Source organism: Protopterus annectens, chromosome 2.part0, assembly GCF_019279795.1.
Source record: "Protopterus annectens isolate FY-2018-M chromosome 2.part0, PAN1.0, whole genome shotgun sequence".
Classification (NCBI taxonomy): domain Eukaryota; kingdom Metazoa; phylum Chordata; order Ceratodontiformes; family Protopteridae; genus Protopterus; species Protopterus annectens.
The window spans coordinates 1,436,336,686-1,436,361,278 of record NC_056728.1 but is presented as its reverse complement, the minus strand read 5'-3'; the positions used below and the strand labels follow the sequence as shown (position 1 = coordinate 1,436,361,278).

The 24,593-nt window shown below is 39.1% G+C and overlaps 1 protein-coding gene across 1 annotated transcript in view; it reads left to right on the top strand.

Annotated features, from left to right (window-relative positions):
* Positions 1 to 24,593, top strand: part of LOC122793530 (bifunctional heparan sulfate N-deacetylase/N-sulfotransferase 3-like) — a 1,344,847-nt gene that overhangs the window by 50,593 nt on the left and 1,269,661 nt on the right. The window contains exon 2 of the mRNA XM_044061660.1: positions 4,017 to 5,420. Coding sequence (XP_043917595.1) covers positions 4,440 to 5,420 — 981 coding nt within the window. The 5' untranslated portion in view covers positions 4,017 to 4,439. The remainder of the gene's footprint in view (positions 1 to 4,016; positions 5,421 to 24,593) is intronic.

Genomic DNA, 24,593 nt, shown 5'->3' with positions numbered 1-24,593 from the left:
TCGGCCACTTACTAAAGCTCGAGAGCTAATTTTACCGGCTCGAGGCAACCCTATATCCCATGATGCTAGGCGATAACTACCCAGATCTCGTTTGGTAGCTAAGGAAAAATTATGGAATATAGTCCTCCAACTGGAGAGGAGGAGGAAAAAGGGAATAATCCCGCCAAAGAGACCAATCTAATCTAGTGACACTAGTAATCTATTTAGCTGGAAATGCTAGATCAGGACTCTTCAAGGAAGAGGAACAATCTTCTCGGTCTGTCCAGGCTAGGGGGATGGTGGGAGGGACGCAAGATAGAAGGCGAGAGAAGACAACTAACATGGAACGTTATGGTAGGTACATAACTTCTCAATGTTAAGTTGTCAATCTCGCCTTCATTCTTGCTGGATGGGACCGCGTCCCTAGCACCTTTATTCTGGGTGGCTCAATGGAACAGACTCTTGAGAATGGTGGAACCAAAATTTGCCCTGTTTCTGGAGGCCAAGTCCAATTTGTAATGCGAAACAAAGGTATGAGGAGAGGCCCATGTGGCTGCTGCACAAATAGTGTCTATTGGTAGTCTAGCTTGAACAGCTGTAGGTGTAGCTAGTGCTCTAGTTGAATGGGCTTTTGGCCTAGAAGTCAACTCTCTACCTCTGAGTTAATAAATGCATGTAATCACAGAAGACAGCCACCTAGATAGGGTTACCTTAGATACTGGAAGGCCTTTCCTGTTCTCTGCATACGATAAAAACAGTTGATCAGATTTCCTAATTTGTAAAAAAAAAAAAAAAAAAAAAAAAAAAGATTTCCTAATTTGTTTGGTTCTGTCCAAATAATATCGGAGCTGGCGATGAACATCCAGATAATGTAGTTTTTGCTCCACTCTATTAGTGTAATTTGGGAAAAAAACTGGGAGACCAATAGATTGATTTAAGTTCGTCTGCTAGGCCACCTTGGGTAAGAAAGATGGATTAGTCCTTAGAGAAACTCTGTCTTTGTGGAAGATTAAGTAGGGAGGACGAATGCAGAGGGCATGAAGCTCAGATACTCTCCTAGCAGAAGTAATGGCGACTAGGAAGAGTGTCTTCCAGGAAAGAAATTTCAATGAACAGGAAGCCGCAGGTTCAAAGGGGGGAAGAATCAAGGATGTTAAGACTAAATTTAGATCCCACTGTGGTGGAGGGTCTTTGATCGGAGGCTTAAGTAAAAATACACCTCTAAGGAATGCCTTGCAAAACTTATAGGACATGATGTTGCGGTCCGACAAGCCTATATGAAAATTTGAAATGGCCGCCAACTGAACTTTAACTGTGGAGGAAGAAGATCCTGAGTGAAAAATTTCAGCTAAGAAGTCCAAGACCGAATTAATCAGAGCAGTAAAGGGTTCTATATTCCTAGCTTTTGCCCAGAAGGAGAAATGTTGCCATTTACTAGTGTAAATCCTTCTGGTGGAAGATTTAAGGGAAGCTACTATGATATCCCGGACGGGATTAGAAATCATAGGAAGCCTGGCTAGGGACGGAAGTGGAGCAACCAAGCAGTGAGGTTGAGAGAAGGTATGGATTGGTGCAGCTGCCCCGACTGGTTGGTCAGAAGATCTGGAACCAGGTCCAGATGCCAAGGCTGCACCAAAAGATAACGATGCAGGAATGGAAACCATAACTGTCGAGGCTAATAAGGGGCAATGAGAATCATCTTGGCTCTCAAGGCGGTTGCTTTCTGAATTACTTGTGGTATTAGAGGAAAAGGTGGAAAAGCATAGAGAAGTCCCCGGGGCCAATCTTGGACTAGAGCATCTCTGGGGGATGGCCTGGAAGGGGAAGAGGGTGAAGAAGTCAGGGCATTTGCTGTTTTGAGACATAGCAAAAAGATCACAGCAAGGAAGGCTCCACTTCTGAAAAATCTCTTCCGTCACAGATTGTTTGAGAGACCACTCGTGAGGCATGAGAATAGCTTTGCTCAACCTGTCCGCTATGATGTTGGACTTCCCGGGGATATGCATTGCTATCAGAAACCGCTGAGAAGAGATTGCCCACTGCCAAAGTCTGAGTGCCTCTCGACACAGTGGATAATACTTGGTTCCGCCCTGCTTGTTGATATACCACACTACGGACATATTGTCCGTTTGGATTGCAATAGTCCCCAGGGGAAGAGAGTCGTGGAGGGCTTGCAATGTTAAAAGCACTGCTCTCATCTCCAGGACATTTATATGTAGGTGCCATTCGAAAGGTTGCCAAGTGCCATGGACCATCCTGCCCTGAAAATGCCCCCCCCACCAGATCAGGGAGGCGTCCGATGTAACCGTGGCGACCGTGGCAGGAGGAACAAAGGTTCTGCTTTGATGGACTTGAGAGGACAATATCCACCAGGACAGATGCCTTTAGCAAGCTGGCATTATCATGATCTTGTGATGCATAGGGAGTCATTGAAAAGACCATTGGGCGAAAAGCATCCACTGAAGGAGATGCATGTAAAAGCGGGCAAGGGGAAGAAGTGTTATGGCGGCCGCCATAAGACCCAATACTTTCAGGGCATACCTGGCCTGAATTTTGTCGCTCTGAAGAAGAACATGGATGTGGTTTTGAATATCTAAGATCCTTTGATCTGTTAATTTTAATGACAGTTGTACGGTGTCCAAATTGGCGCCTGTAAAGGTAATAGACTGACAAGGCGACAAGGCAGATTTTTCAAAATTTATAGAGATTCCTAGCCCTCTGCAAATGTGAATGATCTAAAATTCCAATCACTCCCCTCCCATGTATTTAAGTTTTATTTTGATTTGGATAAATGCAATAATGATAAACCTAAGCTGTAGGTAAACAAAAATAAGGGATACATGGATTTGTGTGATCAACTTGTGGATTTATTTCTGTTTCCTGATTAAAGTGCGGTTTGAGTGCGCTGTTTCCAGCTTTATTTGGATACATGGATTTATTATTTTTATCTATGCATTCCAGTGAAGGTATTCAGATCTATCTGCAAATGTACGTAGTGTGGTGAGATATAAATATTTATATATATATATATATATATATATATATATATATATATATATATAATAGACACATGGTTGTGTATATATATATATATATATATATATATATAGAGAGAGAGAGAGAGAAAGAGATACAGTGCTTCCTTGCATAAAAGGCCCTTGTGGTTAACTAATGGCTAACTTCACATTATGTTTAGAGGTATATTGTTACAGCCCAGAGTTCTTGAAAGGAACGATATAACTCCACTGCTGACTTTTTTTACACTGTGAGCATTTAGTTAATGGAGAGGTAGGTTTGTTCAACTAGAAGTGAATTTTATCAGCCAGCTTTGAAGAAGCATTGCAAAAGGCAAGCACCCCGCCCCCACCCATTTTCTGAGAAAGAAGATGCTATTGTTGCATCTCAGATGGCAGGGTAAGCAATCGCACCTATTTAATTCACATTTAATCTTTGCTGAGAAGCTTTATTGATTCTTTTTTCTAAATAGCCATTGCACTTCTTTCTCAGAATTAGATCACCTTTTTAGTTATTGACAGGACCTATGTATTAATGGCTTTATTATTAGGGAAGCATTTGCTTCAGCTTTTTTTCAAAGGCATTATATATTTAGTTATCATAGACATTAAACGTGTTTCTTTTCAGAAAGCAAAAAACATTTTACACCTTTGAGCAAACAAAATAAGGACCTTGAATTAAAGGAGCAAACTGTATAGGCCAAATAAGGCATATTTTACCATCTGGGATAACTTAATTGTATTTCTATGGTTTGCAATGAGAGCTATAACAGCACTTTTCCATATATTGAATTTGAAAAATAAATATTGGTATATCAACAAGTTCTAAACAAAACGTTTAATTTGTGACAGCCGTGATCATATGTACCATTTGAACAGACTATAAAACAAATTTGTTAGTAGTTGTTTTATTTTTCATAATTGGTATTTTTGTGAATATTTATGTAACAATATACTTTTGCTTACAGGGCCTTAGAACAGTGTATGACTTGTTTGACGATTACCCTTCATTTTCTATTTCAGGACTATAGACCAAAGGAAAGCTCAGCGGTAACAAAGTGTTTCTTTTTACCTGGGTACTGTTCCTACCATGAAAGAGAACATACGCTACTTTAATTTCCCCTGACAGTTTGTACACAATGAATGAAATCAAGCAATTGATTAATTGTACATGTTTTGGATTTTTGCAAGACAGCTTCTCAAGGACTGTGGAATGTCTTCCTTGTAACAAACATTGGAAAGTATAATGACTGATGAGAAGTGCACCCAGAGTTTCACAAGAGCTTTGTGTCAAGCTCAATATCTTATAACCCTAGCGTAAAAACACTGATACATGTGTTGCAATGGTTACATAAACTGTGAATGGAAACTGTCTATAACCATTTCAGTTACTTTAGTGATGCTAAAAAGAAAAAGTAAAGTAGGGCAAAAGTTTACTTATACAACATGAATTTTTTCACAAAAATTAACAGGCAGTTCCGTAGAACTATTATCCTTCTTACTACATTTTGCATGGCGAGCATTGTGATTTCTGCTTATTATCTGTATAGTGGATACAAACAGGAACTAGAAATTTCAGAGACTATACCTGAAGAGGATTGTGGGCACCTTGAATTTTTACAATATGGATTTACAGACCTGAACTCTATAAAGCATGTCGACTCATCTCGGACAGATTCTGTGGTTCTTGTGTTTATTGAGAGTCAGTACTCAAAGCTTGGGCAAGATATTATAGCTCTTCTAGAAGCAAGTAGGTTTGACTACCACACAGTCATTGCATCTGGAAAAGGAGATATTCCTGCCTTGACAGATAAGGATAAAGGTAGATATATACTTATCATATATGAAAATATGTTAAAGTATTTACACTTGGATTCATGGAACAGGAGCATGCTGGATAGGTACTGCAAAGACTACAGTGTTGGTATTATTGGATTTCTTAAAGCTAATGAGAACAGTCTTAAAAATTCTCACCTGAAGGACTTATCTTTATACTACCATGCTAATCTAGGTCTTAGGGACTGCTGTGTAAATCCTTATTCACCTTTGCTTCATGTCACAAAATCTCCACAGGTTGAACAAGGTCCACTGCCTGGAGATGATTGGACTGTTTTCCATATTAATCACTCTATTTACCAACCTGTGCTGCTAGCCAAGGTAAAGTCACCAGCAAACATCTCACCATCCATTCCAAAAGATGTTTTTCATGCAGCAGTAATCCAGGATTTGGGGATTCATGATGGTATTCAGCGAATCATCTTTGGAAACAATTTAAATTTTTGGCTGCACAGACTCATTTTTATAGATGCCATTGGCTTTCTTTCAGGAAACAAACTTTCTCTTTCTTTAGAGAGATATATTCAGGTGGACATCGATGATATATTTGTTGGAAAAGAAGGCACAAGAATGAAAATAAATGATGTAAAGGTAAGAATAATATTGCAAAACTTTTATTTGAAATTCTGTACATATGCATTTGAATACATCTCAAAAGAGCAAAGCTCATAATGCAGTCATTCAGTAAAGTGAATAGATACATTTCAGCAACAAATTTAATAAAGTAAACAAGAGTCACTAGTTAGATAGTTTCCTAACCTAACATTTTCCCAGCCTAATGGATAAGTTATGACTACATGTCAGAGTACAACTTTGGGTTCTTTTAAGGCTGATCTTGATGATTGGATGAGTAGACACCATTTTACTGCAAGTTGGTCATATACAGCTCTCCTTGACTCATGAGACAAACACAATTAGGGGCTTGAAAAAGAGGACATGAGCTTTTAAGTATGTCTATTTAAAGGTGTATGTGGCTTGGCATCTTCTGACCCTCATCATTGCTTGCCTAGTGTTCTTCATATATTGTTATGTACCTCATGGAATTTGGCAATTACCTCCTTACAATATAGAATACCACATTTCACTGTTTCTGGTACAGATAACAGATAGCTAATTTGATTTATTTTATTTGTAAGTATGCTCCTCTCCAATTTTCAATGACCTGCAATCTCTCTCTTGTGATATTATGAAGGGTGTGAATTAAGAACGTGTAAATAGCATGTATCTGCTGTCTCAAAAATGTCATCATGGAGTGTTGTACACCTCATTTATTTTGATTCTAACTGTACTTCTTCTAAAAGTATATTGACACCTAAATACTACAGATAGAATGCCTTATGCTGAAACTGGAAATGCAGCATACTTTAATACAAAACACAACATAAATTAGTGCTTGTAAATTTGAAGAATCAACTTTTTTATCTCACCTCAAAACCATTGATACCATATGTTGGCATCTTTTATGATAACATGTTGGGCTATGCCCATGTAGAAACAAGTGGGCAGGTAAGAAAAAAAAATAAAATATTGAAAAAAAAACCACAAAACATGCTTTTTTTTACAGAATGAAGAGTGATTTCAGTGTATAACATTGCTAGTAATGAAAAATAGTACTGCATGAAAGAATATGGAAAGATGTTGAAAACATTCTAAAGTACTATAGTACTACTGATGTAATTTTCTCAAAATAGCTTTTAGAAAGTGTACACATTTGTATTCCTTATTTTGGTAAGTTTGTTACCTTCTTTCATACCAGTGATAGGTTCTGAAAGCAGTCCACCAGTTTTTATTTATTTACTTATCTTTTTACTGACTACTGTCCGCATATGGCATTTTGCTTGTTTATTCATATCATAGGCTGTTGTCGCAGTGGTCACAATTTTATAAAGAGGATATTTTGATGACAGAACTACATAAGTGAACTGAAAGAGAAGTGCAGTGATCAGAATTATTCTAATGAAACTGGTCCTACTAATACAGAAAATAGCTAGCTAGTTAAATCAAATATACATACAGAAGTAGCTCACACACTTACATTTGTCATTCTGCTCTGCAATTTGAGGCTGCTTATATTTCAGTAAAATGAAATACAAGAAAGGAAGAACAGTGCAGAAAGGTGTTATCATGTGAAATATGCTACATCTTTGCATAGTGTGAAGCACAAAGCAACACAAATGCCTTCAGTGACATGCATAACAGTGTTATTTCATATATATATAGTCCAAATTTTGGAAATATTACTACTGTTATTAAGTGGATCACCTATGCATCAAACAGTATTTTGGGGAGTACTTTCTAGCACAATACAAAATAGCTATAACTTCAGATGTTAAGTTGTCAATCTCGCCTTCATTCTTGCTTGATGGGTTCGGAGCCGATCCTCGGCTCCGACTCGGCACTTTGCTAAGCTCGAGAGTCACTTTTACCAGCTCGAGGCAGCCCCATATCCCATGATGCAAGGCGGTAAGTACCCAGATCTCGTTTGCCGCTTCGCTGATGAGGTCCTCCTTTTGCCAGCTCCTGGTAAGTGTTTTAAATAATACTATTTTTGCCCCTTTTTTACTTTAAAACGTTATATTTAACGTTTTTAGTTTAGATTAAGTCCCTTTCTGACTAGAAAATCCCTCACTCCTTAATCTTTTTAGTCAGGCCTTCTCCCCTCCCATCCCCCCCTTGTTAGGGTGTGTGTGTGTGTGTGTGAGAGGTTAGTTATCTTATTATTTTTGGGATAACTGGTTCTTGGGACTGTGTTGTGTGTGTTTTTGCAACCATGTCCAAGGAAAGGGTCTCAGGCTTTAAGAAGTGTGACTCGTGCTGTCAGAAGATGTCTCTGACAGACGGTCACACTTCTTGCCTATACTGCCTGGGACCTCTCCACCTGCAGGACTCCTGTGCAATTTGTCATTTCTTTAGCCAGAGAGTCCTGCAGGAGAGGAGAAACAAATTGATTTTAAGGGGCCTACTTAAACCGGAGGGCTCTCCGGCTAAGTCGGCTCCGAGTAAGACTTACAAGTCTTCCAAGGCCCAGGCTTCTGTGTCTAAGCCTGCGGCCTCGGTTCTGACTCTTTCAGAGTCGAGATCGGCTCCAGCTGGAGCCGATCCTGGTTTGCACAAACCTTCGGCACCAATAGCTATCGGTGCCGATACTGGTTCGGTCACATCGGTGTTGGCTCCGATTGGTTCCGACCACCATGTGGCTCAGGCTTCGGTGTCGGCGCCGACTGGCTCTGACACCCTTACCTTTATGTCTGTATCGGCCCCGGCCAGAGCCGATGCATCGAGACCTTCTGTCGGTGCCGAAAAGTCTTCGGCTCCGACTGCATCCATGGGTTCGTCTGCTCTAATGGTTCCTTCGAGGAAGAGGTCCAGGTCCCCTTCCTTGGAACCGATACTCTCGGCTCCGGCCTCACCTCTCCTCTCGGAACGGAGCCATTGGAGCCGATCATCTAGGTCATCCAGGCTTTCTGACCATGATTTAGAGAGGGTGGTCAGTAGATTATTAAAATCACAGGCACTGGCCCAGATGCTACATAGTCCGTCTCAACAGATGACTATTAGTCCACACCCCCTTGCAGTTCCTCCTTCGACTCTACCTCAGAGTTTGGAGCTGGAGTCTTCGGGAATAGTTTCTGCTATGGCTGAGGGACAGATACCCCCCCCCCTTCTGCTCCCTCAGCCTCTACTCTTATCTCCTCTTCTAGACCTTCCTTAGAGGGATTCGGTGGTCGGGCTTCCCTGCTCTCCTCTGAGGGGGTGAGTGGCATCGGACCCTTGTCCGACCCCACTCTTCCCCTTGGAGCCTCGGCCTTGGTGAGCTCGGCTCCGACATCTGCCTCGGAGCCTTCCCTTTCAGTGGACCCTGGAGTTCCGGTTTCTTCGGAACGGGTTCTCTCGGACCTCCCTGGGAGGGGAGCCTTCGAGGTGATGAAGAGTGTGCTGGCCACTGGACTCAGCCAGCAGTCTGTTCCCTTAGCTCCTCCCTCTACGGTGCCTGTCGATATCTCTGCCATCTCTCTTGCTCCCAGACCCAGAGATCCTCTGCCTCAGGTTTCCCCACTGGGAAGAACCCCCTCTTCCGAGGATTCTCCTGATCAGTCAGGGGATCCGCCGCGGAAGAGAACTTGTAAGAGGAAACACGTAGACTCCCCCGAGTCTATCACTTCAGATACCGACTTAGATGAGTCGGAGGGATCCCCAAGATCCCCCTCTGAGGATGTCTCCTTTTCAGACATCCTAGAACTCCTTAAACAGAGGGGAAACTGGCCCTCCAATAATCCCTCTGAGGATGAGTCGGTATACCTGGAGGCGTTTGGATCTCGGCCCTTCACCTCCTGGGTGTCTCCGCCTTTCGACCCCCTTATGCAGGTTATTGCTCGAAAGACGTGGGCTGCTCCTGACTCTGTAGAGCCAGTTCCTAGGAGGCCTTCTAAATTTATTACTGCCCCTTCGGGCAAGCAATTCCTTACGAAAGGTGTCCCTGCTGATGCCATGGTGGTGGCGGCTGCTACTAAGAAGGAACTTGCAGATCCTTCCGTACCTGTCCATCCTCCTAATAAGGACTCTAGGACCATGGATAGGTATGGTAAGCGGATGTTTTCTTCAGCGACCTTTGCTATGTGCTCGCTGAACTACTTATGTCACTTCACCAGACTCCAAAGGGACATCCTTAAGGAGCTAGGTGAAGTAGTACAGGATCCCACAGCTGCAGGGGCTCAAGAAAAAATTGCTTCGCAGCTAGGAACCCTTAATTCTATTGCTAACTCCTCCATGCGACTGATATCATATGCAGCAGATGGAGTGAGTAGGGCCACAGGTACAGGTGTGGCTCTTAGACGCCAAACCTGGATGCGGCTCTGTAATTTTGCAGATCCCTTTAAGGCATCCTTCACAAACTCTCCCTTTGATGGGTCAGCTTTGTTTGGCCCTCAAGTGAAGGAAACATTGACCAGGTGTGAGCAGGACGGCAAGACTCTTTCTGCCATAGGGGTCCATTTTTCCACCCCTTCTAGACCTTACCCTAAAGGACAGAAGGGTGGCAAAATGTGGTTCCGCAAATCCCAAGGAGTCACACTGGATACAAGTGGTCAGTTTACCCCTAGAGTCAGAGGGGGTAACAATAACAGACGCCACTCTAGAGGCAGAGGGGGTCCACAAAACCAGGGAAGCAGAGAGCCTCTCTCTGACAAGCCCTTTCAGCATCCCTGAGATGTTGCCCGACTGTCCATCCTTGGAGGCAGTCGGGGGAAGACTATCACTGTACCCAGAAGCCTGGCATTCCCTCACTCAAGACAGATGGGTACAGTCGATCATATCCGAGGGTTACAAAATTCCTTTCGAGGAAAGTCCTTTTTCTCACTCAAATTCCCTTCCAGATGTACCACCCGGTCTAAGGGAAATTGCAGAGTTAGAAGTATTCAAACTTCTACAAAAAAAGAGCCATTCAGCCAGTTACAACAGACCATTCAGAGCCGGAATCTACTCAAGGTTCTTTTGGTCCCCAAAAAGACGGGAGACTGGAGACCAATATTGGATCTCAGCAGACTCAACAAGTCTGTGAGAAAGACAAGATTCCGAATGGTCACACTTCAGTCAATTCTGCCCTTCCTAGAGAAGGACAACTGGATATGCTCAATAGATCTTCAGGATGCGTACTATCACATAAAAATTCACAGGCGCTCCAGAAGGTTTCTCCGCTTTCAGCTGGGGTCCAGTCACTTCCAATTCAGAGCCCTGCCCTTTGGTCTCACTACAGCCCCCAGAGTGTTCACCAAATGTATGGCAGTGGTCACGGCTCACCTGAGACGTCAAGGATTCCAGGTGTTTCCGTATCTAGACGACTGGCTCCTTTCAGCCACCACCAGGCATCAACTTCTTCAAGCCAGGGATTACACAATAAATCTTTGCGGTCAATTGGGAATTTCGATCAACTACGAAAAATCCTCCTTATTGCCCTGCCAGTCTATTACTTTCATAGGCGCAAACTTAAACACTGTTCGGATGTCAGCTATCCTCACAGATCAAAGAATCTCAGACATTCAAAGTCACGTGAGGATCATTCTAGCCAGCAAGAAAGTGCAGGCCAGAATGGTTCTAAAGGTGTTGGGCCTCATGGCTGCGGCCATTACCCTTCTTCCCCTGGCCCGCTTCTACATGCGCCTGCTTCAGTGGATGTTGTTCACTCAGTGGTCTTACCAACAACTTCCGATGCGTCACCAAATACTGGTGACACAGATTTGCAAGAATCATCTTTCATGGTGGATTACTTCTCCCCAGATTCACCAAGGCAGACCCTTTGTACCCCCAGCCCCGGTAGCCACTGTCACAACGGACGCCTCCCTGATCGGGTGGGGGGGTCATTATCAGGGCAGGATGGTTCATGGGACGTGGCAACCGTTCGAATACCACCTGCACATAAATGTCCTAGAGATGAGAGCAGTGCTTTTAACGTTGCAAGCCCTCAACGACTTTCTTCCCTTGGGGACAATTGCAGTCCACATAGACAACATGTCTGTAGTATGGTATATCAACAAACAGGGTGGAACCAAGTCCTACCCCTTGTGTCGAGAAGCGCCCAGACTTTGGCAATGGGCGATCTCCTCTCATCGGTTTCTGGTAGCAACACATATCCCTGGGAAAACCAACATTTTAGCGGACAGATTGAGCAGAGCTATTCTCATGCCTCACGAGTGGTCTCTCAAACAATCTATAGTGGAGGAGATTTTTCTAGAATGGGACCGCCCATGTTGCGATCTTTTTGCTACTCCCCAAAACAGCAAATGCCCAGACTTCTTCTCTCTCTTCCCACTGCGAGGCCATCCCCCCAGAGACGCTCTGACCCAGGATTGGCCCCAGGGACTTCTTTATGCCTTTCCTCCCTTTCCGCTGATTCCACAAGTAATCCAGAAAGCCACCGTTTTGAGAGCCAAAATGATTCTCATTGCTCCTTATTGGCCTCAACAAATTTGGTTTCCGTTCCTCTATCGTCACCTTTTGGTGCAGCCGTGGCATCTGGACCCAGTGCCAGATCTTCTGATTCACCAATCGGGTCAGCTGCACCGGTCTATCCTTTCTCTCAACCTCACAGCATGGTTGCTCCACTTCCGTCCTTAGTCAGGCTTCCTATGATCTCTAATCCTGTTAGAGACATCATAGTAGCTTCCCTAAAATCCTCCACTAGGAGGATTTATACTAGCAAATGGAAACGTTTTTCTTGTTGGGCAAAAGCTAAAAATATTGATCCCTTTACTGCTCCAGTACAAGCAGTTTTGGATTTCTTAGCGGAAATCTTTCACGCGGGCTCCTCTTCTTCCACGGTCAAAGTTCAGTTGGCTGCTATCTCGAACTTTCATGTCGGGTTCGCAGACCACAACATTATGTCCCACAGGCTTTGTAGAGCCTTCCTAAAAGGAATTTTTCTCCTGAAGCCTCCAATCAGGAGTCCTCCTCCTCAATGGGACTTAAATTTAGTGCTGACATCCTTGATTCTTCCTCCCTTCGAGCCAGCTGTTTCATGTTCCCTGAAATTTCTTTCATGGAAAACTTTATTCCTGGTTGCTATTACATCGGCTAGGAGGGTGTCTGAACTTCATGCTCTATCTGTTCGCCCCCCCCTATTTAGTCTTCCACAAAGACAGAGTATCATTGAGAACTAATCTGACCTTCTTGCCTAAGGTCGCCTCAAAGACTAATTTGAATCAGGCTATTGATCTCCCTGTATTTTTCCCAAACTACTCAAACAGATCGGAACAAAAATTACATTATCTTGATGTTCACCGCCAACTCAGATATTATTTGGACAGAACAAAACAATTCAGGAAATCCGATCAGCTCTTTGTTTCTTATGCTGATAACAAGAAAGGCCTTCCTGTCTCAAAAGTGACCTTATCTAGATGGCTTTCTTCTGTCATCTCTGAAATTTATCAGCTCAGGGGAAAACAGCTGTGCTCGAAACCTAAAGCGCATTCAACCAGAAGCTTAGCCACTTCCACAGCTTTTCAAGCTAGACTTCCATTAGACACTATTTGTGCAGCAGCCACTTGGGCCACTCCTCATACCTTTGTTTCCCATTACAAATTGGATTTGGCCTCCACGGACAGAGCCAGTTTTGGCTCTACAGTTCTCAAGAGTCTGTTCCATTGAGCCACCCCGTATAGAGGTGCTAGGAACGCGGTCCCATCAAGCAAGAATGAAGGCGAGATTGACAACTTAACATTGAGAAGTTATGTACCTACCATAACGTTCCATGTTAGTTGTCTTCTCTCGCCTTCTTTCTTGCGACCCTCCCTCCTTCCCCCTGGCCTGGACAGACCTTTCTCTCTACATGGAAGTATACTTCTGAAGACCATACAGTGCTGGTCCTTCAACCATCCTTCAGGCCTTTTCTCTCCTTCTTTCTTCCTTTGGAAGTTATTTATGCTAGGTGTTATTGCCTATAGACAACAAACGAGATCTGGGTACTTACCGCCTTGCATCATGGGATATGGGGCTGCCTCGAGCTGGTAAAAGTGACTCTCGAGCTTAGCAAAGTGCCGAGTCGGAGCCGAGGATCGGCTCCGAACCCATCAAGCAAGAAAGAAGGCGAGAGAAGACAACTAACATGGAACGTTATGGTAGGTACATAACTTCTCAATATATAGATGTAAACAGATTAAGTTAAAGGGTGGAATCATTTTATTCATGCCATATTATAAGTGCCTTATACATCTCTAGTCATGTTGCAGAGTACGCAAAGTGTTTCCTGGTATGACAGAAATTATACTGCTTCTGTATCCTGTGTAAAAACATTATACTTTTCTCAGCAGGAAATGCAAAATATGAAAAGAGGTGACATGACATTCTGCACACCATGTTGTATCTTCTGATTCCTAAATCTATTTTGTAGTAAATGGACTAGTATTTACTAAGAGTCTTTCAAATGACTATGTTGGCATTTAACTGTGCTGATAGGTCATTTTGTCTAGTTCATCTTATATATTGCCACTAACATCTCTTGTGTAATGTATGACATTGCATTCACTGTACAACACTAAACATGCAGGGTAGAGCTTTAAGTAAATGTACTTAAATAGATTGCTTCGTAATTAGTTGTTTGAAAGCAGAGTTGATGGCTAAAGGAGAACAGGGGACATATAACAGACCTGAAATGAAACTAGATACTTGTATGACTCCACGTAATTCCTGCACTGTAGGTTTTAGCCAAGCTCCCTTTCAGATTGTACATGGAGGTTTAGTATGCTTAGGCACTGCAGACGTTGTCACTATGAATTATTTTTAAGGACAAGAAACAAGGAAAACAATGATAACTTAAAAATATCGACACATTACTAAGTAGGAGAAACCTATTAAAAATTTAAGAAAAACAAATTTGCAAAGCTGCAGTTGTGTGTGTGTGTGTGTGTGTGTGTGTGTGTGTGTGTGTGTGTGTGTGTGTGTGTGTGTGTGTGTGTGTGTGCGTGTGTGCACGCATGTCTGTCAGGTACATCTTCTACACAGATTATTACAAGGTGTATTATGAGGAATACAATTATTCTTAGGGCTTTGATGCTGTGGTGTGAATTCATTAATAATTGTTTTGATAATGGAAATAGGCTGTATGTTTTTTTTTCACCTTAAAATTATTTTAAAAACAATACTTTGCATTTTATCTAGACAAAGGAACAGTAGTGCTGACAGTGATAGTGCCATTTAAGACAGCTTATTTTCCAGACTGTGATGTGCCATGCAATTTAAGCATGCATGGACAGCCCTAGAATGAGAATAAATAAAGTATCACTAACATTGGGCTGGTTATGGTGAGACAGCTTTAGACAAACAAAGGTAGTTGAAAACATGATTTCCATTGAACTGAGTCATATCATACCACTGGGATAGTTACCTTTTGGAAACTTTTGCCTATTGGACATTATGATAAACATTATTAGAATAAATATTCTCACCCATGCAGTTTGGAACATGCAGCGGCTTTGTGACGGCAGCTTGTGAAACCAAGGAATAGTTAGCTTATGTGCCTTTGTACTTGGATTACTGTCATGGTGGTCTGCACAGAGTCTCACACACTATCCTGATTACATCATCTTTTAATTATAGTACTTTAGCAAGTCTTAACATTCTGAGCTTCACTGATGGAATGTCATCAGAAGTAGTGACAGGCTCATGGAAATTCAAATCCAGTGTAATGACAGAGCAGTATTCATAATCTCAACCTATGCCCCATAGCAGGATTGTGATAATTATTAAAACAGTATATTCAGAGTGCAGCTGCAGGACCTACTAGTTAAAGCAGGACAACAGAAATTGGTGTTGATAATGGGTGACCTGAATGCACTTATTGGGACAACAGGAGTAATGAAGGAAGGCCATTTTGCACTTCTGTCTGGAAAATGGCTTGACGATAGCCAATACATGGTTCAGAAACAGAGACACAAGAGATCACATGCAAGAGTGGCCAACATGCAATTCAGATAGACTTTCTCCTAGTAAGGAAAGGGCACTGGAGTAGAATCAATGATTGCAGTCATCCCCAGTGAAACAGTCGGCACACATCATAAACCACTTATTGCCACAATCAGCTGCAAGTAGTAGTCAAAGAAGGATCTAAGGTCAACAGAGACTAGGCTGAAGACCTGGAAGTTGACTGGAGAGAAAACACAACAGTTCAAGGAATTACTCAGGACTCTAGCACCTCAACATGATGTGGAATTAAGTTGAATTGAAGAAGAAAGGCAGTGCCTCAAAAGAGCATGTATAAAAGGTACCGAACAGGTATGGAAAGGGAGCTCGTGGTGGAATACAGAAGTCCAGGAAGTCATCAAAAGAAAGAAGGAGACCAGGAAAGAGTGGGAGATAGAAAAGACAGACCAGGCAGGCTAGGAAGGAATACTAGTTGGCTGACAAACAGGCAAAGAGAGAAGTTGCAATATCAAACAACAAGGCATCAGGTTCTCAGTGGGGGGCAGAGCCTAGATGGCCAACTGAGAGCAGTGAATTTTGAGAGCTCCATAAACTAGTATGATAATATAGGAACATTTTATTATTTTCAAGTTTAAAACATAATAAATCTATAGATAAACTACTAAACTACATACATTTAAATTTTGGTGGAAATATACAAACATTTTCCTGTCAAGTAACCTGGAGATATATCGAGTCACTGAATATGAACAACTCAAGGAATTCTCATCCAGATGCTGCTTTGAAAAAAGAACTGCAGTTGATGACATCTACCTTACAGGAACTATCTTTGAAAATGGATGGCTTTAAAATGAGTTAGGAAACCTCAAATTAAATTCTCAAAAACAGACTGATACTCTTAAGGAACTATTACAGCAACACCATACAAAAATAACAAATATAGAGACTTCTCTAAATGACATTGAAGGAAGACTCAAAGAGGAGGAATTCCAAAAAGAATTTCTGCTTAAACAGAATGCATGGCTGCTTAGCAAAATAGATGACTTAGAAAACAGGGAAAGGAGAAACAACATAAGGATCTTTGGTCTGCCTGAAAACACTGAAGGAGAAGACATTATTTCATTCTTAACAACCTGGATTCCTGAATTTTTAGACTTGAAAGATGGTCTTTCATTTGGAATATGTATTGCATTGGAATTGCCACATGTCTTCAATACGCTGATGACTCCACCTTAATGTGTACCGCCAAGAACATAGCCACTCTACACTCTCTTACCCAAACTGTTTTTCAAAATGTTGAAAACTGGTTTACGCAACACTGCCTCCTCCTAAATCCTAAAAAAACTAAATTACTGCTTTTCACCCCTACTCACAAATCACCTACTCCATTCCTCTCTTTAACCTCCAACAATGGTACTATCATTACCCCAGATACTACAACCCGCCTTCTAGGTGTAACTATTGATAATCATCTCAGCTTTGACGAACACATCAACTCCACTATAAAGTCTGTTAATAAAAATCTTGGTACCCTCTATAGAATCAAAGCCTTCCTTACCCCTTCTGCTAAGAAAACTATTGCCCAAACACACCTCATTTCTACCCTTTTCTATGCCTTTATCATTTATACTAACCTATCCAAAACTAATCTCTTGAAACTCTCCACCTGTTATAATAGCATAGCTAGATTCATCACAAGCTCCCCCTTTAAAACTCACCACTGCCTTAACCTCAAACAACTAGGATGGCTAGAATTGAAAAACCATATACTCTGTCAACAATTACTTATTACTCAAAAGATCCTACACCACCCTAACAACACACCTATCCTCACTAATCTAATTACACCCTATACAAATCTATTCACACTCCACTCTGCTAATAAGCTTCTAGTTTCCTCTAATAAAGCTAATAACAAAGCTGGGGATTCTCTCTTCTCAAACACTGCAGGAAAAATCTGGAACCAGCTTCCTGCGGAAATATCTACCCTTGCATCTACTTCTCTTTTTAAAAAACACCTAAAAGAACATCTAAAAACTCATTGGCTTTGTCCATGCACTAACCCTGACTGACATTGGTCTCTCAACTTTTATTTTTTAATTACCCCTTTTCCCTACTCCTTTTATTTAACTATCCAATTCATATTACTTCTCCATCTTTTGAATGATGTATACACCACTTGTCCTCTCCTCCCTACCTGAGACTTGCACATACCTTCTACTGTGTGATGAATTATCAGTTAGTAGAGTCTCTATTAAACTTGCTATAATTTGAAATGTATTTTTATTTACTCTCTATGATAGCTATGTATGTTTATAAATTGTTAACTGTTGTAGTTCAATAATGTATCATGAATTTCCCTTTTTAATACTAATACTAAATTATTCTGGAATCCTTCTTATGCCTATACATTGTTAACTTTTGCACCGTTCATGCTTGGAGCTTTTCTCCCCAGGCCTCTACTGAAAATGGACATATATCCAGCTAGACTAGCCCGGTTAACAAATGTAAAATAAATAAATAAATAAATAAATAAATTGAAAAGGCGCATAGAGCGCTGAGGAAACCTGCTTCTAACTCAACAAATATGCCACCTAGATCCATAGTTATAAAATTTCTTTAATTTCTGGACAAGGAACTAATATTAAAATCTGCTTGGAGAAAATCACCCTTAAAATACAATCAAAGCCTGATAAGGTTTGACAGTGATTATTCTTCCAGAATACCAAAACAAAGGAAAAAAGTCTGGCCAGTCATAAAACTGTTGAAACAAAACAACATTAAAGCACAGCTGGCCTTTCCAACCAAGATAAAAATATTTTTTGCCAATGAAATGAGAACCTTTAATGACTTGGAAGAAGCTACTATATTCATCAAAAACAACAACATAGTGTCGATTCCAGAAGAAATGGAATGGATGCCCCCTACTCTTAAAAGAATAAAGGAAACAAATCCATAGACTGATGCTAGAAAGAAGAAACAAAAAACTGATTCCAAGATAGCTGTCCCAAAAAAATAACTCTTACAACTACATCTCTCAAAGTATCAACCGATATGGTACATCACTTGTCATCTGTTTTTATTAAAAAAAAAGAGTGTTTCTTAAACAAGTGAGAAACAGTAATGATTTACTCAGAATGTTCAAAGAGTCCAATAATTATTCACAAACAAAGGTAGGTCAAGATGGGTTACTATTTACATAATATATAAGCCAAACAAAGCAACATACAGTACAAACATAGAAGCTTCTATTCCCCTACTTGAGCTCAATGAGTACTTATCTTGTTCATTTTTCATTGATTTTACTTATAATAATTTAAGTAATTAATTAACTAATTCAACAAGGTACCATTCATCAGAGTTCAGACTCAAATGTAACAAATTAACATAATATATAATAGCAGTAACAGTGGAGTGTTTTGAAAAATAAATGCTGTCATGGAGACTAATGCCTTCTTCAGTTAAAGTATGATTTAGAAATGTCATGTATATCCTGGTTAAATAATAGTAACAAGCTCTTAGTACAAATGTCATCATTATTCTGTGTAAATATAGCTAATATCAGTTATGGCAGGTATCACAGCTATGAGTGCTGTTTGATCAATCCTGATATGGTGTGCATGGATGCAGCCCTGTCTGGCAGCTAGTACAAATGTCATTATTATTCTGTCTAAACATAGTTAATTTCAATTATGGCAGGCATCATAGCTTTGAGTGCTGTTTGATTAAACCTAACATGGTGTGTGTGGATGCAGCTGTGTCTGGCAGCTGTTTTCGTCTCTGTGAAGCTGTGGGTTGTGGCTTGTGATCAAGGTTTACTGATGCTTGTGTATTAGGAAGAGACATTTGGTGCTTTAGCCTGGATCCAGGGGAAGAGGGCAGATAAAACTATGATTTGGGGTATTTTGGCAGAGAATAGTTTGTTTATACAACTGCTGAGTGAGAGGTGGGAAGGCTGGAAGAATGTGTTATCTCTCATTGTGGCGGCTTGTTGGGAGGATTTTTTTTTTTTATCTGTTTGCTCTCCATTCTTTTCCTGGCTACTGCCTCACTGAAAGGGAGGGAAAATAGGTCTGAAGTTGCAGTGAACTGGAGCTTTGCTTCATGTGCATCTCAAGCCTCTGGTATGCAGTACACAGACATACTAACAGAAACAGACGTTCCCAGGTTGCTATGGTAACAGAGACAGAGTGATGATAATGCTTAACGGCTCTGAGGAGCCCCCGAGATGACTCTCAGCAATTAAGTTTTTGGTTTAAAAAAATATATAATAAAAGGGGTGTTTTAAACCACATGTACACATATTGATAGTCTCCCAACACTTAGTTTAGCTCATTAAGTTGATTCTTGAAAAAAAATAAATAAATAATAAGCACAATTTTATATTTAAAATGTATTTTGGTACAAACACATGAAGGACTTAAATAAGAGTGGAAGTCTGAGTTACTGTGAAAGACTAACAGCACTTGATCTTGTGCAGTACCTTTTACAGTGGTCTGGGAGGTGAGCATGCTTGGATGTGTTGGGCATATGGGGATAGCTGATTCTAAGGGTGTTTGGGGTTGCCGCGAAGTCCAAGACAATCATCAGATTTCCTTCATGGAAATATCTGTGGGAATGGAAGGTGTGTTGAGTGGTTCACTGTCAGACTGGCCACTACATGGAACAGGCTGGTAAAATGGAACAGGACAAATATTGGTTTGGATATTTTAAGAACAGCCTGGAAACACACCACATGAACTAGTGAATGGTATTCTGGCAAAACTAGATGGGCATTGTTGCCCATGCTTGAAGTACTGATTTGTGTGTATGTAAGAATGGAAATATACTTATAACAAATAAGAAACTAGAAGGGTCTCATAATTTAAAGTCTATGGACTGTATACACATGCTTGGAAGGAGCTAATAATAAGAATAAGCATTACAGCTTGTGGTCTCTCAAATAACTAAGCAACAGCCAAAAAAAAAAAAAAAAACACACACACACACACAAAGTAGTTATGTTATGTATGACTTTAGTAAATCTAGACATAAAATATATAATTGTCATATAAGATGAAGCAGTCTGCTGAATTTAGATATTAAAGATAGGATTTAATAACATGGGCTTCTGTATAATAACACTACTGTCTTAACTTGTTATATATAACATACACTACATTGAACATCAAGGGGAAGCATGACGATTTTCTTATATAAGTAAATATGCATAACAAGTCATAGGTTCATAGGTAGGTACTAGTCTATCAGCCCAAGGGCCTAAGAAAGCCTAGCCAACAAGGTTCCCTGGCTTACGCCACCCAAGAAAGTTATTTTCCTGTGCCCCTGTTGAGCAGAGCCACAGAAGTGATCCCCAGGCTATATTTCCTATTATCCATCCACTCATCAAGATTTTTCTTGAAGAGTGCTAATGAGGAACTTTGCTTGACATAGATGGGTAACTTGTTCCAGAGTATGGGAAGTCTCTGGGACAAGAATCTATTCCTCCAGCATGCCCTGTTTATTGTGATGACAAGGTTTACGTCCCAGAGCATGTAGCTAGGAGGGATTGAGGCTTCTTTAGGTGTAGCATAAGAAAATCATCATGCTTCCCCTTGTAATTGCTTTAACTTGAATTGTAGTTTTTGCAACCCATCTTGACCATATATAATACTTAAGTGGTTACCAAGGTAGCTAATGTTTTATACATGACATCAAACTGACAAAGTTGTTCAAGAGAAACAATAGAAGCCTGAACTTGAAATGTCAAAGAATGTAACAATCATATTCTGAACAAATAGTATTAAATTGACAATAGACACTCAGTTTAATAACATGGGCTTGTTTATAACATTACTGTTTTAACTTGTCATAAATGATATATACTATATTGAACATCAAGGGGAAGCATGATGATTTTCTCATGTAAGTAAATGTGCATAAAAAGTCATACAATTGCTTTAACTTGAATTGTGGTTTTGTAACCCATCTTGACCATACATAATACTTAAGCTGTTACCAAGGTAACTAATGTTTTATACATGATATCAAAATGATAAAGTTGTTCAAGGGAAACAATAGATGCCTGAACTAGGAATGTCACAGAATGCAACAATCACATTCTGAACAAATAGTATTAAATTGACAATAATCGCTCAGTTTAACCTTTGCTGATTATACAAGTAGAATGTTGCCATTTAAATCTAACAATTGTCAGTATATGCCATAAAATGGCAATTTATGAACATGGAAAGGGAACTTGTAATAATTAATCACAATAAGTGAATTTGCTGTTTTTAACCTATAATTTCACTCATTTTATAATAAATGACAGATGTGGAAATCCTTATGTTTAGGAAATGGGGGAAGAGGGATGCACTGATAATTAAAATGTACTAACTTTCATCAATGTTCACATAAAACAAACTTGATGCTTTAAGTAAGTTAGCAACAAACAAAGTGATTACTTAAATGCTGGCAAACAATGAAATATAACTTCTGATATATCCAGTAAAATACGTTGTATTATAAACATTAAGTATAAATATTATTACCATCTATTTATATTAAGTAATAAGTTTTGAAAGACTTCATCAGTAAGGGTGAATATGTTAAATAACTGTGTGCTATAATCTTTTACTGAGGTTTTATATATGATACATCCTACTTTACTATGATTGAATTGCTTGTCATCTGTCTTTTATGTAAATATTAATTGCTTATACAATAAGTAGACATTTATATTTTATTAGTATTCTGTATGATCTACAATAGTGCTATATCTGTTCAAAATAATATAAATATTGCTTATTCCTATTACAAATATTCTCCATATGATAATTCAATTTATGGAGCTCAGATGTTCTGGAATGTTAAGGTATGAGTGATAATCTGCTGGACTTAGGTTTATCCATCAGATTAGGAATGATTTTCATTCCATGGCTATTGCAGATCTTAGTTTTGTTAACATTTATTAATTTACATTTGTTATTTCACAAAAACATTTAGTATGCCTGACCAAAACATTACTTTTTTGGTAAACACTCAGAGTATAAAACTGATAATTTCTTTTAAAAGCTCAAACATATACTTTATAGTTATCAGAGGAAAATGTTTAATAGTCACAATAAAACAAAAAATACATAGTCTAAATAACCTAAGATGGATTTAACTTTATTATCTTTAAATATCAATGGCTTAAACAATCCTAGCAAGAGATCAAATCTACCGAAATATTTAAAACCAAACAAAGCACACATTGTCTTCCTTCAAGAAACTCATTTCAAAACAAATGACAATTATAAATGGATTCCTAAGGAATATATGATATTGACACAATCCACTTATAAGACAAAGACAAAAGGGGTAACAATTTTATAGAAAACAAATGTGATTAACCCAGAAATAATTTATAAGTATAAAGATAAAAAAGGCGTTATGGGATTAGCAATATTTAAATATAATAACAGAATATGGACCCTAGCCCATCTGTACTGGTTCCCTGGCATTGGAACAGGAACTGTTAAAAAACACTTGGATTTCATTTCTAATAATTATAAAGGCAACTTAATATTATGAGGAGATTTGAACTGTATATTTGATATTTCTGAAACTACAAATAAAAGATGGCTGTGTACATCTGCTGTATCAAAAGTTTTAAACAAGTGGGTAGAATCATTTCATCTTGTAAATACTTTCAAATTTAAAGAAGATAAATCTTTGTTGTTTTCCCATCAAGATCACAGATTTGGTACCCAAACTAGAATAGATAAAATATTTGCTGCCCATGACTTACACTCTAAAATCATTAATTTCTCAATCAATCCCTGCCCCTTTTCAGACTACAATTCATTGATACAAAAACTTAAAAATGGGTACAAACCATTAATCTTTAACTCCAGAATTCCAGCATGTATAACTAAAATTAAAGAATTCAAACCCTGGTTATTATCTGAATTACAGTTCTTCTTAGATATTAATTACACCACAGAGATAAATAAAATAATGATATGGGACTCATTAAAAGCTTACATATATGGTAAATTAACTTGGTGTAAAAAAAATCAGAGAATGGGATTCTGAATTATTATATCTACAATTCAAACTTTTGTAAGTAAAAGCTGAAAAAAATCGAACTCATTTGGAGATGAAAAAGCAAATAGAAGTGTTAAACAATAAATACAATGAATTTCTAACACATAAAACTAGTTTAGCTTTAGAAAAACTAAAAATTAATACCTTGGCCACTTCTCCCAAATATCTACATAATTTATCCACAAGAATCAAAATACAATAACATTAAAAGTATTTTCCATGAAAAGAAAGGGAAAAATGTCTCTGATATAGGTGACATCATTGATGCCTATAGAAATCACTATATGGAACATTTCCAAAAAGAAAATATACATATTGGTCAATTAAATTTAGATGAAAAATGTTCTAATATAAAAAAATGCCAGAAAATTTTAAACTATATCTGCAAGCACCCATATCCTACAAATATATTACAGATACAATAAAAGAGGGTAAAATAATAAAGCTCCAGGTATAGATGGTATAATTATGGAATCCAAGCCCAAATGAACTTCGCATGTAAGGCAGGTGCAAACGGCCAAAAAGCAAAGTCCAAATCCAAAAATAAAGGCCAGCACCAAGAGTGATACCTGAGTTTACTGCAAATTCAAACCGGTTTTGGCAGTCTTGCCTTCATCAGTGAATAATTATAGAAATATATACACTTTTTCCTTCAAAGACACCGTCCCTCTTCCATAAAACTCTATTAGAAATTCAGTCACAAGCTTTAATACCACCCTCTTGGAGATATTCCTTAATCACACTAATCATAAAGGAAAACAAATCCCCAAACCTCTGTACCGCATATAGACCTATATCATTATTAAATAATGACTATAAGATATTTATTACAATATTAACTAACAGAATGAAAATACCACCATCCAAAACAATAAATAATGATCAAACTAGATTTATATATCATAGACACACATGACAATATTAAAAGGATAATTTCTCTTATAGATTATGTTAATAAAGAAAATAAAGAAACACTCATAATTGGCTTAGATATAGAGAAAGCCTTTGATTCCCTTAATTGGGACTATTTATTCAAAATATGGATGCTATTTGAATTTCCTGCATCCTTTGTTCATCTCCTAAAGAATATATATATATATATATATATATATATATATAGATATATATATATATATATATATATATATATATATATATACAAATAATTTAGCATATGTCAAGTTAGGTCCCTTTACCTCTGAATCTATACATATAACAAAAGGCACTAAACAAGGATGTGCCATGTCATCAATTCTATTTGCTCTGGCTATTGAAATAGTA